Genomic DNA, 14,431 nt, shown 5'->3' with positions numbered 1-14,431 from the left:
AAGAGTGTACGGGCTTGTGGAAGTGAATCAAAGGGGTGGGGTAGGAAGAGGGAGGCGCTATGATTTTTTTTAAGTTTCTACAGTTAAAAGTTACTTAACTCAGCTACAGTTTCTTACTTCACTAACGAATTTCCAATTCTGCTCCAGGGGAAGAAAACAAGGTATTGTAAATATTTCTTTGCTTTAAAATGTTTACTTATGGGTTCCTTCTCTGTTGAGTGAGGTGTTTACCTAAATTACAAATGATCAAGACACCCCTTCAAAAATACCCTCAAAACCAAGAAATAATAGCTAGAGCTCTACCCCCCAAGAATTCTGTGCAAGGTAGAGATTTAACTTTGAGATGGTTCAAAGTTTCTACTGGAAAGAGGGCTTAAGGGGCAGAGACCATTCATTTCCAAAGAAGTTAAAGAAATAGTTTTATCAGGATTGCAAAACCGTGAGTGGAGTGTTCTCCAATCACATTTCTGAATTTGTTACTTTTGTATGAAGAGAAATAGGATGCTCTCAGAATAATTGGGCCCGCACCTTTCTCTTGGCAACATGAATTTGATCCTAGTCATTAATGTATGGAACTAATGGCTTGACTCTTTACCCCCTGTCCCCACCCAGCACCCTGTCCTGGCTGCCATTCCACAAAGGCATTAACTTTCTTCTCTTTCACGGAGTAATCTAAGCCCCTAACAACCACCCTGTCCCCCGCAACCTCACACTAGGTGCTCATCATAAAACACCCCAAACTATTATTTCCCTCGGAAAACCGCGTTACGTGAATATAAACATGATGGGGGGGGGGGTTGGGGAGAGATGTCGCCTTCTGATCTGCACAACTCTGTGAAGGGGGTGACGCCATCAATATCACCAGGAAGTTCAGGGACTTTGGACATCCTGTTATGGAAAAGGGCATAGATCCCTCCCCATGCATGCCTCCTCATCTTCGTTTCTCTTTTCTCCCTCCTCCTGTCCTTTCCTAGCCCACTTCCTGCCTTTTACCTTGAAAATCTTAGCAGCAACTGTGTATTCCGAGTCCAGAGAACAGTGCAGTGATAACTTTGTTGCTAGGGAGCTGGGCATGCTACTTGGGACATTCAACCTCCCTGGGTCTCGGGTTCTCAGCTGATAAAATGAGGCCAGAGGAGCAGAGGGACTCGGAGGTTCTTTCGGATTCAGATATGCGAAAGTACGTGTGTCTGCGATGAGATGTTCTGATGGAAGACACAATCTCTTTCCTATTTGGATAGTTTGTAGCTCCTCCCCTAATCCCTCTTACAGATTGAGCAAAGAGCTTTTCATTCTAAAAATGGAACAGTTGGCTTCTGATTTAGAGATTTATAATCTTCTCTGAAAAAATTTACTGTTCAGCCCTTATATGGACAAATTATTTCCCATAAAATCTCACCCTAAAATTTTGTATTCTTCAGAAAACACGTTCCACTGTTGAGTTCAATTTTCACTGATGGCTGGTTTAATGTTTCTGTAAATTTATTTTTTTTAAAAAAGGAATTTTTCTGCTTGTATCTGGGCTACGTTTGATATATTAATGATGATATTAATGAAAAAATTCATGAAGAAGAAGATAATTGGATATTAATTTTTCACAAGAAATTAGCTCTTTCATTAGAGGGAATTATTGTTCTTAGGAATTTGCTACAAGTAACTAAATTCTAGAATAACCACAGGTAGAAAGATAAAAATCCCCGCCCCTAAGATAATATTTTCTCCTCTCCTCCCTTCATGGTAGGTATGGTTTGGTCAATAAGCTGAGCATTTTCCATATGAATATAATTCATGAGTTCTAAAAAGATAAAGTTTTAAAAAGATAAAATATACAGGTAACCAAGAAAGGACTATTTGAGTGAATATTGCCCTAAAGGAAATAGGGAAGGTATTTCCAAGATGGCATTGAATCTAATAAGAAAAAAAATGCTCACAGGTAAGTTTCAAACATTTTATGAGAGTGTAGAGATACTACAAACTAGACTTGATTCTTTTTTCTTTCTTTAATTAAACAATGCCAGCCCGGGATTAGTATCGGTGCTGGAATAGGCAGAAGCTGTAACCAGGGAATGATTAGAGGCAGGGAAGCTACTCTGTTACGTGCAAGCCTGTGGCCAGGAAGGATTTCAATAGTATCACTTAATCCCCGTCATGATGAAACCAAAATTTATCAACACACGCCTCTCCCTCCATTCAACTATTTGATGAGAGAGAACTCCTGGCTTTTCTTAAGTTCTCATTCTAGTTTTTCTTGTTTTCTCAGCCAGACAGGTGATATCAGTGGAAGACCCAGTTCTAGCCAACACTGGCACTAATAGGAGGTGCTCGGCCCAGGAATTTGATTTATTTTTAGTCACCTAACCAGGTGGAGGAGTTGTTTAGCTACTAAATGACAGTAAATTGAGCTCATTTTAAAAATAGAGACCTAGTCTTAAATAAAACTTAAGTTAAAATATCAGGGTAACTAAAAATAACATTAGGAAGTTAAATATAATAGCATGAGAGAGAGAGAGAGAGAGAGAGAGAGAATATGAGTTCATTTGTTCAAGAAGACCAGCTTCAGAGGATCTCAAGTGAGTGAGAAAAAAGGCAAAAGAATGTTGGCTTCTCTACTTCTCTACAAGCATTTCCCACTAAATTGTGCATAATTTCAAGTTTAAGTAGATTTAAAAAAATGGTCGCAAAGAGCCCAAACAATGAACAGGATAAACAAGGATTCACAGGCATTGATTTTGTGCAAACTGCTGAGCTAGGTACTAGGGGTTGTTTGAAGTCGTGTAAGAGAATTTTGCTCTGGAGGAACTTACCCTGGAGTTGAAAAGATAGAAACTTATGAAAACAGTACTAACAGTGTGATAAACGTCAAGTATGTGGCAGAAACCCTGTTGGGGGACTTGGGTGTACCCTAAGGTCAGGAAAAGCTTTCAGAGAAAGAGAGGAACCTGGGCGGAGTTGGATTTCTATAGAATAAAAAAAGATAAAGGCATTCCAGGAACCAGGAATATAGCATATAAAGGTGGAAAATAATAAATAAGATTAACAATATAAAAATATGTAAGAAAAGTGAGAGAGAAAAAGTACAAAGTTGAAAAGGTAAGCACTTAGTTCTCACTTTCCGTGTCAAGTCAGCAGGTTTGTAGTGTATTGAACAGAAATGCTGGGGAGGGGACCTGGTCCCACCGCCATGTTTATCGTGACGTTCTCCTCAAGGAGCTGCGGACTGACTGGAACCCGATTGTTCTCTGGTGTGTATTAGCTCTAACATTTGGGGCAATTCTCCAAAACTCTCTGGACTTCAGTTTTTCAATAGGTAAAAATAAAATGTTGGATTAAAAAAATGTTAAAGTCCAGAAGTCCATTCAGGTCTCAGGAATATAAATTGAATAATACATATTTTTGTTATTTCACTGAAATATAGTTTAAAAGTAATATATAAGCTAACAAATTCTTTTACAAAAGTAAAATAAATAGAAAGAATTATTGACATGTTTTTTTCTCTCTCTCTCTCTGAATTATTTTTCTTAGGTTTTCCCAATGGATTCCTTAGCAAAATCAATCAACCAATTTGCCTTGGAATTTAGCAAAAAGATAGCTGCCTCTTCTGAGGGTAAAAATATTTTCTTCTCCCCCTGGGGCATCGCGAGCTCCTTGGCCATGGTGTATTTGGGCACCGGAGGGAACACTGCAGCCCAAGTAGCCCAGGTGAGTGGGATGCCTCGTCATCCTCTGTTGCCTTAAAAAAAAAAAAAGCTTTCTTTACCTTTTATCTTCATTTTTCTCCTGACTTTTAAATAGCTCGCATTTTACAACTCTATCCTCCAAAATAAAAGACGCACTTTAAAAATTTTTCTAGACCATAAAAAAAGAAGTCTGAGAAAAGAAGTTAATTTGCTAAGGAAAGCATCTAAGGACCTCTGTTCTCTAGCAAAATCAACAAAGATGATGCGGTTATGAAGTTGGGTTCGAAACCAGAAATAGCTTTATTTTGATTACCAAAACATTTCAAGAAGTAATGGCTTAAATTTGAAGTAGTAGAATTAGTATGTTTTTCATTTCAGAAGAATTTTCTTGAAAACACAAATAGAAAAATCACGTGAATTCTCTTACTTGTACTTTGATTGCTTCTTTTTTCAATTCCTATTTAGATGGATCTAAAAAGCCCATTAAGAGCATGAAAATGCAAAACAATATTATTGTATAAGAATTATTGATTTGCTATAAGCATCCTCAGAACATAGTGTGTATGCGTGTGTGTGTAGCCATAAATAAAATACATAGTAAAATGGCCACACATGTATGTGTATGTATGCATGTGTAAACATATACATATATATATTTGCATTTATATCAAAATAAATACACACAAGAAGAGTAAATCCAGCCTTAAGTCATACAACAACAAAAAATCCAAATGACAGAATTTCCATCCAAGAAGATGTCTTTTGTGCCAAGTATGGAAATGGATACAGCTAGTATTCTGAGTGAGACAAGCAGAATATATACTTTGTGAGTTTAGGTTTAAGGTATCACCCTTATTCTTATAGCTCATAAGGTACTATATGGTTTAAAACTGCAACAACAGACTCCTGGTTAATAATTATTTAAAGTCTTGACCATTCATGTGATAGATTTAATCTTAGGTCAATTCCAGTTTTAATCTATTTTATATAAATATATTGTTGGAGTGTTGTTTTATTTAATATCCATTTAAACACTAAAGGCTTCAGTTTGTAACTGAGTCTAGTGTGTTGCCTGTGCCCCCCTTCTCCTGATGGTCTTCCCACCACGGTGCCAACAAAGCTTTGCTCAAACAGACGTTGTTTCTCACTGTGAGCTGGGTTTGGGACATGGAGGATGAACGCATCTCCTTGTTTTTCACTGCTGTACAGTTCAGGGGAAACGAGGGCATCCCCAGCCTTTCTGTTTACTGACTAATGAAATTCTGGGATGAAAATAAAGAATACATTGATATATCAAGTGGTGACAGACTATGGGAATGAAAGTACTGACTAGAAAAAACAATAATTAAACCTTCTGCATTTCCCAGATAATCAGGATAGTGGTGGCTTTCGCTTAAATTGCTAAATGATGTCGCAACTGAACAAACACCTAGCCTTGTTTTCAAAGAAACCATAGTTAAAAATGAAGCGTGGAAAACAGGAGAATTTTACCTCTAAGGGCATTCCCAACATCACTCTAAGCATCCTAGAGAAGTATTTTTAAAAAGAGCAACTTAAATTAGACTTCTAAAAAATTTATTTAGGAATGATCGACTTGTATTTACTGAGGTAAACAATCTATGATTGTTTTTGTGCAAACTGTGCTCACATATGCTCTTTTTATTGAAATCACAGGTGCTTCAGTTTAACAGAGATCAAGATAGCAAATCTTGTCCTCAAAGTGAAAAGAAAAGGAAAATGGTATGTTTCACATTTTAATGTCCTTTTGATGATTAAGGGGAAACCACTTTTAGCACCTGTCTATTAGTGGCTAATTTAAGCAACCTTTACTGGGTAGATATTCTTAGAAATATGTATTAAAATTATAGAAATACTTTTCATCATACCAAATGTCTATACTTTTTGGGTCATATATATATATATATTTGCCCTTACTTCTTCTACTTCTTGGCTTCCCTTTTAAAACTGCTCTACTTTCAAAATTGTCCCTGCTTTTGGAAACTAAATGTGAAGAAAATGATGTCCTCAAAAACAATGTTTTTTGTACTGATGACATTAGAGAAAATATTTTTAACTACAATTTAGAATTGATTTCAACTTTTGTTCACAGTACACCAAATTATTTCATTTAGTTATAGGGTGTTCTTATCTATGCAGTTCATGTTCAATGTTTTTATTTGACTAATCCCTTTTTCTTTGAAAGCACTTCAACCTGGGGAAGGTTGAAGAAATACAGTCTGATTTCCGGGCACTCATCTCCGAAATCAACAATCCTAGTAATGCTTATGTCCTTAAAACAGCCAACGGGATATATGGAGAGAAAACTTACCCATTTCTCACTGTAAGTGCAAACGTGCCATTTAAAGCTGATGGGAAAGAAAGCGCTATGTGAGACCAATCAGTTGCCCCTCTGTACATTTCTCTAAGGACCCCAGGGACCACCTTAATGTAGTCAGCATTTCTGGTAAACAACCATTTAGACCAACCAATAAGTGTCTAGTTGTAAAGAAAACTGATAATCGGTCTCAAACCAGGTCTAGTAATCAGGTTTTTATCCAAAGTAATAATATATAAATGTGTTTTATATATAATGCCTGTGCCAACATTTGTTTCATGGGAAATGGAATAAAAACAGATAGAGTAGGGACATGAGGTCAATCTGAAGGAGCAGAGGGTGGTGTTGGTCACAGGAGTGTGCCTGGAAACTGTATTTGCAAGCAAAGTCGACATTGGAATCAGACAAGTCACTTCCCATCAGGACTTCAGGGACTTTGCAAAGACTCTTAACATGGAATAATATCAACTTCGCACTTTCTTGGATGGTCAGAACCGCATAGTGCAGACCATGACTCTATCCTGAGTTCAGACCCAAGGGCTCCTCAGAGGGGTCCACCTAGAGTCAGGACAAGCACGTACTTCTCTCACATTTGTCCATCATATCTTTTGGTGCATCTCAAAAAGGTGCAGGAGGACACAGGTGTCCAGTGGGCAAAAAGCAAGGACATTGGATAGAGTGGAGAGACAGCAGTAAACAATAGAGCTATCTTGAGATTTCAAGCAATGATGTCAGAGCTGTGGGTGGCAAGCCTTCCTTCCATAAGTGGAGTTCTGCGTGGCTAGTCAGTGCTCAGCAAAGTTTAAAGAGGGTGTGTGTGTAGTCTTTGACCAAAACAGGACCGGGAAAGAGAGAAGAGAGCATGGGATGTGTGTGTGTCTGTGGGCAATTGCTTCCCTACTTAGCTTTTTGATAATCAAAATAGAACTTGATTTCTCAGTTTTGGAAAAACTCTGCAAAAAGAGCTTTTTACCTTTATCTTTCAGAAATATTTAGAAGACATGAAAACATACTTTGGTATAGAGCCACAGTCTGTTAACTTTTTGGAAGATTCTGACCAAATCAGAAAGGAGATAAACTCTTGGGTTGAAAGCCAGACAGAAGGTAAGCTTCCATCGTGAGCCAGGTAGTGCTCTCCCCAAGCCTCGCTTTACTGCTGCCCCTGTCCACAGTGTTATGAAATTAATGCTGACCCTTCGTTTCATCTGCCTCTGCTGCTAGACTCAAGGACTCCTATGTACAGTAGCTGTCATATTCGAGTCTCAGTTTCGAACCGCTAACAGGCTCACTTATAGTTGTTATTCGGAACATTAATGTTCATTAGAATGAATTGAGGAAGTTGGCAGCCCTGAATTCTCAGTTCCTTATTCATTGAACTAGCAACTCCAAAACTGGGGTGAGTCAAGAGCGACCATTATACTTATTCCTGATTTGGATTTGTCCAAAAGTAAGTCCCTCCCCCCTCCTCCTTTTTCTTTAATTTTAGAAAGAGAATTAGAACTAGCCAGCTGTTACTACCTAGTTGGACTGTTCCAGTTTTCATGAGGAGCAAATGGGATTATATAGGAAAAAGCACGTTGTCACACACGAGTCCAATTCCATATGGTAAAGGTGAGCATGAGAAGAGTAAGGAACTGAACTAAACCTCTGGTCGCAGATTTTTAGCCCAGCACTGAGTCTGTTGTCTGGAAGACAGATGGGAACCCTACAGACAGGAAGGCTGGGAGCAAGCAGCTAATCTGCTCTTTTTACACCCAGCAAAGCCATTCAGAGCTGAGAGGAGACCTGTTGTGTGACGCTGCATAGCTTGGTCCTTGCCACACTACCCCAGTGTAGACTCACATGCTCAGGGAGCATGACAACTGTCCAGATTACAGGGCTGTCCAGAAAAACCGAAGTCAACTGGATCTCAACCTACTTGAGATCAATCTGTGTAAAACCTCAATCCTCGATATGGTCTCTATTTGCATCTACTAGGACTCTATCAAATGATAGTATAATTAATTTAGCATGACACAGAGCTTTAAAATATAAAACTTATGTGCAAAAAGGTATTTAAAAAAATGACACAGAAGGACTATCCATGTTAAATCATAAAAAGAATTTGAAACTAAGTTTAATGTTCTGCCTTTAATCAGATAGAAAAAGAAATACAAAAGTGTTTCAGGAAGTTTCCACAGCAGCACTGAAAACCACATTTAAATTCAATTTCTAAAACCAAGACATCTGTTTCACGGGGGGAGGGGAGTTTATTTTATTTTGTTTTGAGTAGACCTGTCCAAGACACACCTCAGATTTACTGGGGTCTCTAGAAGTACTGTCTTCAGAATTTTAAACAAAGGTGCACAGTGATGGGGAGATGCCTCTGTGAAGACTGGACCAGCTAAGCGGATTTCGGAGCCCATAGCAGAGGCTGACAGGAGCTGGCTCCCCTCTCTCTAGGGGTTACAACTTGCCATACGTTTTTTGGAGGACATAATTCAACAGCAGTATTCTCACAAAAATGCATAACCTACATATTATCTTGAGGAAAGACCAGACAAATCTGAGCTGAGATTGATGGACATTCTTATGAAACTTTTTCTTCTTTTTAATTTTTATCTTATTTATTTTTTTAAAGTTCAGAAACCTCAGTTATTTTTTTGGTTTTATTTATTTATTTTTATTAGAGAGATAGGAGAGAGAGAGAGAGAGAGAAGAAGAGATAGAGAGTACAGGGAGAGGAGCAAGAAGCATCAACTCCCATTGTGCCTTGACCAGGCAAGCCCGGGGTTTCGAACCAGCAACCTCAGCATTCCAGGTTGATGCTTTATCCACTGCGCCACCTCAGGTCAGGCCCTTAGAAAAATTTTTCAAAAGTTTCAAGGTCATAGAAGACAAAAATTAACTGAGGAACTCTCCCAGATGAAAAGAGGACTACGGAAATGACAACTAAATGCAACTTGAAATCTCAGATTGATTTCCGGTCTAGAGGAGGAAGTTATTGTAACAGCTGATAAAATTTGAAGATCTGTTAATAGTATTCTATCAAGGCTAACTTCCTGGCTTGGATTATTGGTGGATATATCATTTAACAATATTTCACAATCATCCCTTTTGTAAGGGTAGCATGTCATCGGGATATAACTATACTGGTTGAAACTTTTGCTCTTGTAGGAAAAATCCTGGACCTCCTCCCAGATGATGCTGTAGATTCTACAACCAGAATGGTGCTGGTGAACGCCCTTTACTTTAAAGGAACATGGGAACATCAATTCTTAGTCCAAGACACCACAGAAAAGCCTTTTCGAATAAACAAGGTGGGAACCTTTTAATAATCAGTGTGGATTTTCACGTGGCATTGTAAAGGAAATTCTATTTTAAACTCACCCTTCTTTCTAAATATATGTTCTCATAAAGTATGGCTCATACTAGGGCATGGATGGCTAAAGTGGGAGACCCCAGTTTCATCCCACCTTGAAGTCCTCTTTTCTGAAAATAGACTATTCACATGTTTTATCACTCAGTCCTTGCTACCACTAAGTGAGAGTAGTTACTGCATCTATTTCTCAGGTGAGAAATACAATAGGGTGAAGTGACTAAGTTAGAAGTCTACCAGAACCATAACCCAAAGTATTCACTATTAATTCTGCTTTTGTTCTATTAAACCTATACTATCTTCTACCAAATAAATAAATAAGTAAGTACAAATTGAAAATCTCACCTCTTTCGTTGGGGTGTCTCTCTGTGTTCAAACACAACACACTGGTTTTGGTAATAGGAATTCACTACGAGAAATATAGAGACTAACGTAAGATGACAAATACATCTCATAGAATCCAAGGGCTGGAAGGTGGCTGGGTCTTGGGACTCGTGTGAAAACAAGGATTCAAATGTTGTCAGGACTCATTCTCTATCTTTTCAAGTGTTTCTCCCATCATCCTTCTCTCAGGCTGAGGTCTAACTTTCTCTTCTTCCCTGTCCACAATGGCTTATTTATAAGAACAGGTTGTTTGTTTTATTATCACTGAGTTTTTATGAGTTCTTTATAGATTTTGCCTACCAGTCCTTTATCAGATGTGTTTTGCAAATATTTTCTCCTAGTCTATTGCTTATCTCTTCATTCTCTTAGTGAATTTCCATTTTTATGATACTGAAATATTTTCTCAAAATGTTTCCATTTGTAATATACCTTATTCAGTTTCAGAATCATTGGTACTTACATAGTTTGCATAAGATTATCTATTCTTTTAAGTGTTTGATAGAATCAGCTTGCTATAATACGTACATGTTTCCACAATAATGCTAGAAATGAAGTTTCTATATCACCTATTAATGATGCTATCAAGTAAAATACATATTTCCAGAAAGCAAGGTCTGAATAACTGTATTGAGCATTTAGCAGAGGACTGTCAATTCTACCCACATCCCAGACTCCTGGGGACCAATGATGATAGAGAATTAAGAATGTGGTGGAAAAACTCCTTAATGACTTTGCTACTTATTTTCTATAGACTACAAGCAAACCCGTGCAAATGATGTCGATGAAAAAAAAACTTCCTGTTTTTTACGTAGAAAATCCACAAGCCATTGGCCTTCAACTCCACTATGAGAGCCGTGACCTCAGCCTGTTCATATTGCTGCCCGAAGACATAAGTGGGCTGGATCAGGTAAAGACATTGTCTGTCTGACGTGAAGATGGTTCTGGTTTTTACTGCCCATGTAGCATGGCTGCCCTGTTCTCTAATTTCTGTAGAGAAAGGCAACCAACCTACTTTGAGCTCTGGGTCCTTCACCTTCACAGTATTATTTCAGCTTTACAAAACTCTGTAAGGATGATATTACTATTCCTTAGAAAATTGACATAATTGATTGACACCTGCAGCATGGGTAGCCACACCAACATGCACGTGAACAACAGATACGGATATTCTTTGCCAGTCACAAAACTGTGGGCTGATCATAACCATCTTTCATTGGGTCTAGGGCTTTTTTCTCCTCCTGGAAGGAACTATGTAATGGGAGATTCATTTTTTTTAATCACTTGCATTAATGTTGCAGTAGATACACATTTTTAAAACACTTAACTTCCAAAATTTTTCAGAACAGTCTTCAGGAGAAATGGTTTGTATATAAGTATCATCTTCAAATATACTGCCCACAAAATTTAGGGATATTTCAAAATGAATATGAAGTGATAAAATACCTCTTAATTTTTGTGAGTAGTGTATCATTTAAGTTGTTTGTCATCCAAATTTCTAGGAAGCCTGCCACAACTTTGGTCGGATGACATTCCTGAGCAGTTCGCATGTCTAAATAGAACACTGGCTTCTCTGCAACAGGTGGCCTCTTTCTTTGTCAAGCACCTAATTTTTCATGTGTGCGAGAATTTTCAGACTTGTAGGTTCCCACAGCCCTACTGGTGTGTAGAAAAGATTTCCAATTGTACTGTAAAATTTGTGACACTGGAGAGGATGGTAAAAATAAGGCCAAGTGTGGACACTAACTAAACCATCAGTTACACCCTTACAAGATAAGCCTTTTTTCCTAAGAGTGCAGGTTCCCAAGCTGATGGAGTTGTCACATAATTAATATACATCATTTACAAGTATGTCATTGATGGAATACTTGGGTCTAGAAAAAATAGCAAAAGCATGTACTTTGAAACAAACAGGTTATTCAAAAACTCAAACATCTTTTTTCCCCTCACATACACATAGGCGTATGTATACTTACACACATATATTTTTATTATTTAAAAAACTTAAATATAAAGAGGAGAATAAGCACCTTCAAAACCACTCTAAAAAGTCATTATTACTCTTAAGGTTTGGGTATTTTCCTTTCTTTTTTGCTTTTTTTTTTTTTTTTTTCAGAGTTTATGGTTACTAAATTCATATTGTTGTGATTATAGACATTTTATCTCAGATTTTGTTTTCAAAGAACTGTCTCCCATGTTAATAAAACTAATGGTTTTTGTGCCCTGACAGACTTTGTCCTATATAGTACATGTTTTTGTGTGGACAACATGTAAATACTATTTATTTTGACTTGAGGGTATAGTTGACATTTTCCATATTATCATAGAAGTTCTTTCCTTTTGAATCAACATCAAATTCTCTTATATCTTGAGAACTATCAATCTGCAAAACAAAGATTCTGTAGGTCAACCAAGTGAAGGATGACACGACACAAAGAATTTTCATATGTGTGAGTTTTGTGACCTTGAGTAATAGGAATAATCCCAATTCATCTGGGTAATTACACTGAGATCTCATTGAACCAATACTTCCCAATCCACTTTGGAATCACTGACTCTTTCTTCCTTGGTCCCACACCTGCAGCTGGAAAAGGCCGCCACCTATGAGAAGTTGAGCGAGTGGACCAGCGCAGACATGATGGAGATGTATGACGTGACGCTGCACCTTCCCAGGTTCAAGCTGGAAGAGACGTATGATCTCAAGTCAGCCCTGAGCAGCATGGGGATGAGCGATGCCTTTAACCCCAGCAAGGCTGACTTCTCTGGAATGTCGACAGAGAGAAACTTATTCCTCTCCAATGTTTTCCACAAGTCTTTTGTGGAAATAAATGAACAAGGTACAGAGGCCGCAGCTGGCACTGGGAGCGAGGTGGGTTTTCGACTTCGACTCCCGTCCATTGAATTCAAAGCAGACCACCCATTCCTCTTCTTCATCAGGCACAACAAAACCAATAGCATTCTCTTTTATGGGCGATTCTCCTCCCCCTAAGCCTGCATCTTTCTCATCAAACAAGACCATCTTACGGTGTGAAAAATACGCCATAAGATGGAAAAACAACTATATGGAAAAACTAGTTTGTAGTCTGGATAGTCTTCACATTTGAATATTAGCAAATAAATCTTGAAATAATTCATTCTAGTGATACTGTCCTATCTTTATAGCTAGAGAGAATGGCGAATTTTATTTTTACCACTGAACGTTTTGTCTTAATGTGACTTCTATTTACATTGCAGAAATACTATGTTACTCAACTGAATGCATTATAATTCTTAAGCTGTCTGGTCACTATTATCAATTATATTTCACATGCATTGTTTAGTGAAGAAAAATCTTTATAAAGGTGATATAGGGATACACAAGAATATTTTCAGGAATATAATTTTGACAATTCATAAATTACCATTGGACAATTGAATCCCCCTTTCTGTCATCTGCTTAAAAAAGTTACATTGACATTAATGGAAAAACTAGTGAAAATCATTTGGGGAAACTGTGTTAGGAGAATGCAGAATTCCCTGTATTACCTTTACAATTTTTCTGTGAATTTAAAAATATTCCAAAATAAAGATTTTACTTAAAATAATTATTGTGTATAAAAGTTTAGTCATACTAACATCTCTGCTTTTAAAAATCTTATGAAGTCAAATTCATTTATATGAATTTCTAATTTATATAAATATGTATTGTTAGTTCTAAGAAGAGGTTTTTAGCGATGTTAGTTCTCCATAAAATTTTCTGTTTTTCTAATTTATTACAAAAATGTTCACACACAAACGTTTATTGGTAATCTCACCAGCTGTTATTCTAATTTTATAGGTCGATTGTATCACTCTAGGTTCCTTTTGACATTCATTTTACCAAATGGAAGAGTGGATCTGACCTGAACAGTATATAAATTAGTATAAAAAAATGTTTTCTGTAGCAAATCTTTGTTCAGTATTCTAGAATAAAAAATGACTCCGTGCCTTCGCTCCAAAGATGGCAAATTATTCTATATATGACACTTTATCACATTTTTATGAAATATTTACCTCTATCTACCCCAACACCTCACATTAAGTCACAAAGAAAGAAATCCCTTGCAGGGTCTGGGCCGCCTGGCATTCTGGTGCCACAGGCTAGTTCCAGCTCGCCCACACCCTCCTGCTATAGCCAGCCGCTTCTCCCAACTAGTTTTATCCTCTGGCACATTTCTCTGCCACCGGCATACAGCTCCTTCTTGTGTCAGCCATACCTTCAAAGAACTCTGACGCTCAGCCCCAAGGCGTTAGGTTGCCTGTAGGAAAAGGTACATCTTATCTGTGAATGAGAAATCAACTACTTGCTGGAAGAGCGTAGCGGGATCATTTTGAGAACATCTACTGGTATGTATTTCCATCATTAGATGATTTTTATTACTAACAACGTAGTAAAACTCTCATCTATTTGCACTTGAACTTGGAAATACAATTTTTAAACTTCTTAAGAAATCTTTCAAGCAGAAAAACATTTTGTGGGCTTCAAAGTGTTAAAATAGCAAGCATACAGCATTTTAAAAATCGGCTTGTAGAAAGGATTTTCAAGAGGATGAATGGCTTTTTATAAGTGAGATTTCTGCTAGAAATCTTTACAGATTAGCATATGAATTGAAAAAAAAATCAAGTGCCAAGGTTTAGTAAGTACACCAAAGACACCTATAT

General features: G+C 37.4%; 1 protein-coding gene across 1 annotated transcript; it reads left to right on the top strand.

Moving 5' to 3' along the window:
- Nucleotides 1-82: 82 nt before the first annotated feature.
- Nucleotides 83-13,335, top strand: SERPINB10 (serpin family B member 10). Its single transcript, XM_066353043.1, has 8 exons — nucleotides 83-161; nucleotides 3,523-3,699; nucleotides 5,352-5,417; nucleotides 5,881-6,018; nucleotides 6,999-7,116; nucleotides 9,169-9,311; nucleotides 10,506-10,661; nucleotides 12,336-13,335. Exons 2-8 carry the CDS (start codon nucleotides 3,532-3,534, stop codon nucleotides 12,738-12,740), a joined length of 1,194 nt encoding a protein of 397 aa, XP_066209140.1. The 5' UTR covers nucleotides 83-161; nucleotides 3,523-3,531; the 3' UTR covers nucleotides 12,741-13,335.
- The last annotated feature ends 1,096 nt before the right edge of the window (nucleotides 13,336-14,431 follow it).

The sequence above is a fragment of the Saccopteryx leptura genome, chromosome 11 (assembly GCF_036850995.1).
Source record: "Saccopteryx leptura isolate mSacLep1 chromosome 11, mSacLep1_pri_phased_curated, whole genome shotgun sequence".
Taxonomy (NCBI): domain Eukaryota; kingdom Metazoa; phylum Chordata; class Mammalia; order Chiroptera; family Emballonuridae; genus Saccopteryx; species Saccopteryx leptura.
This window is presented reverse-complemented; position numbering and strand designations above follow the sequence as displayed.

What these genes read in the sequence shown, in the direction of transcription:
- SERPINB10 (XM_066353043.1), top strand. Translation starts at nt 3,532, where the DNA reads ATGGATTCCTTAGCAAAATCAATCAACCAATTTGCCTTGGAATTTAGC. An exon ending in GTGAAAAGAAAAGGAAAATG is followed by an intron (nt 5,418 to 5,880) that starts GTATGTTTCACA and finishes TTTCTTTGAAAG; the next exon opens with CACTTCAACCTGGGGAAGGT. An exon ending in ACATAAGTGGGCTGGATCAG is followed by an intron (nt 10,662 to 12,335) that starts GTAAAGACATTG and finishes CCACACCTGCAG; the next exon opens with CTGGAAAAGGCCGCCACCTA.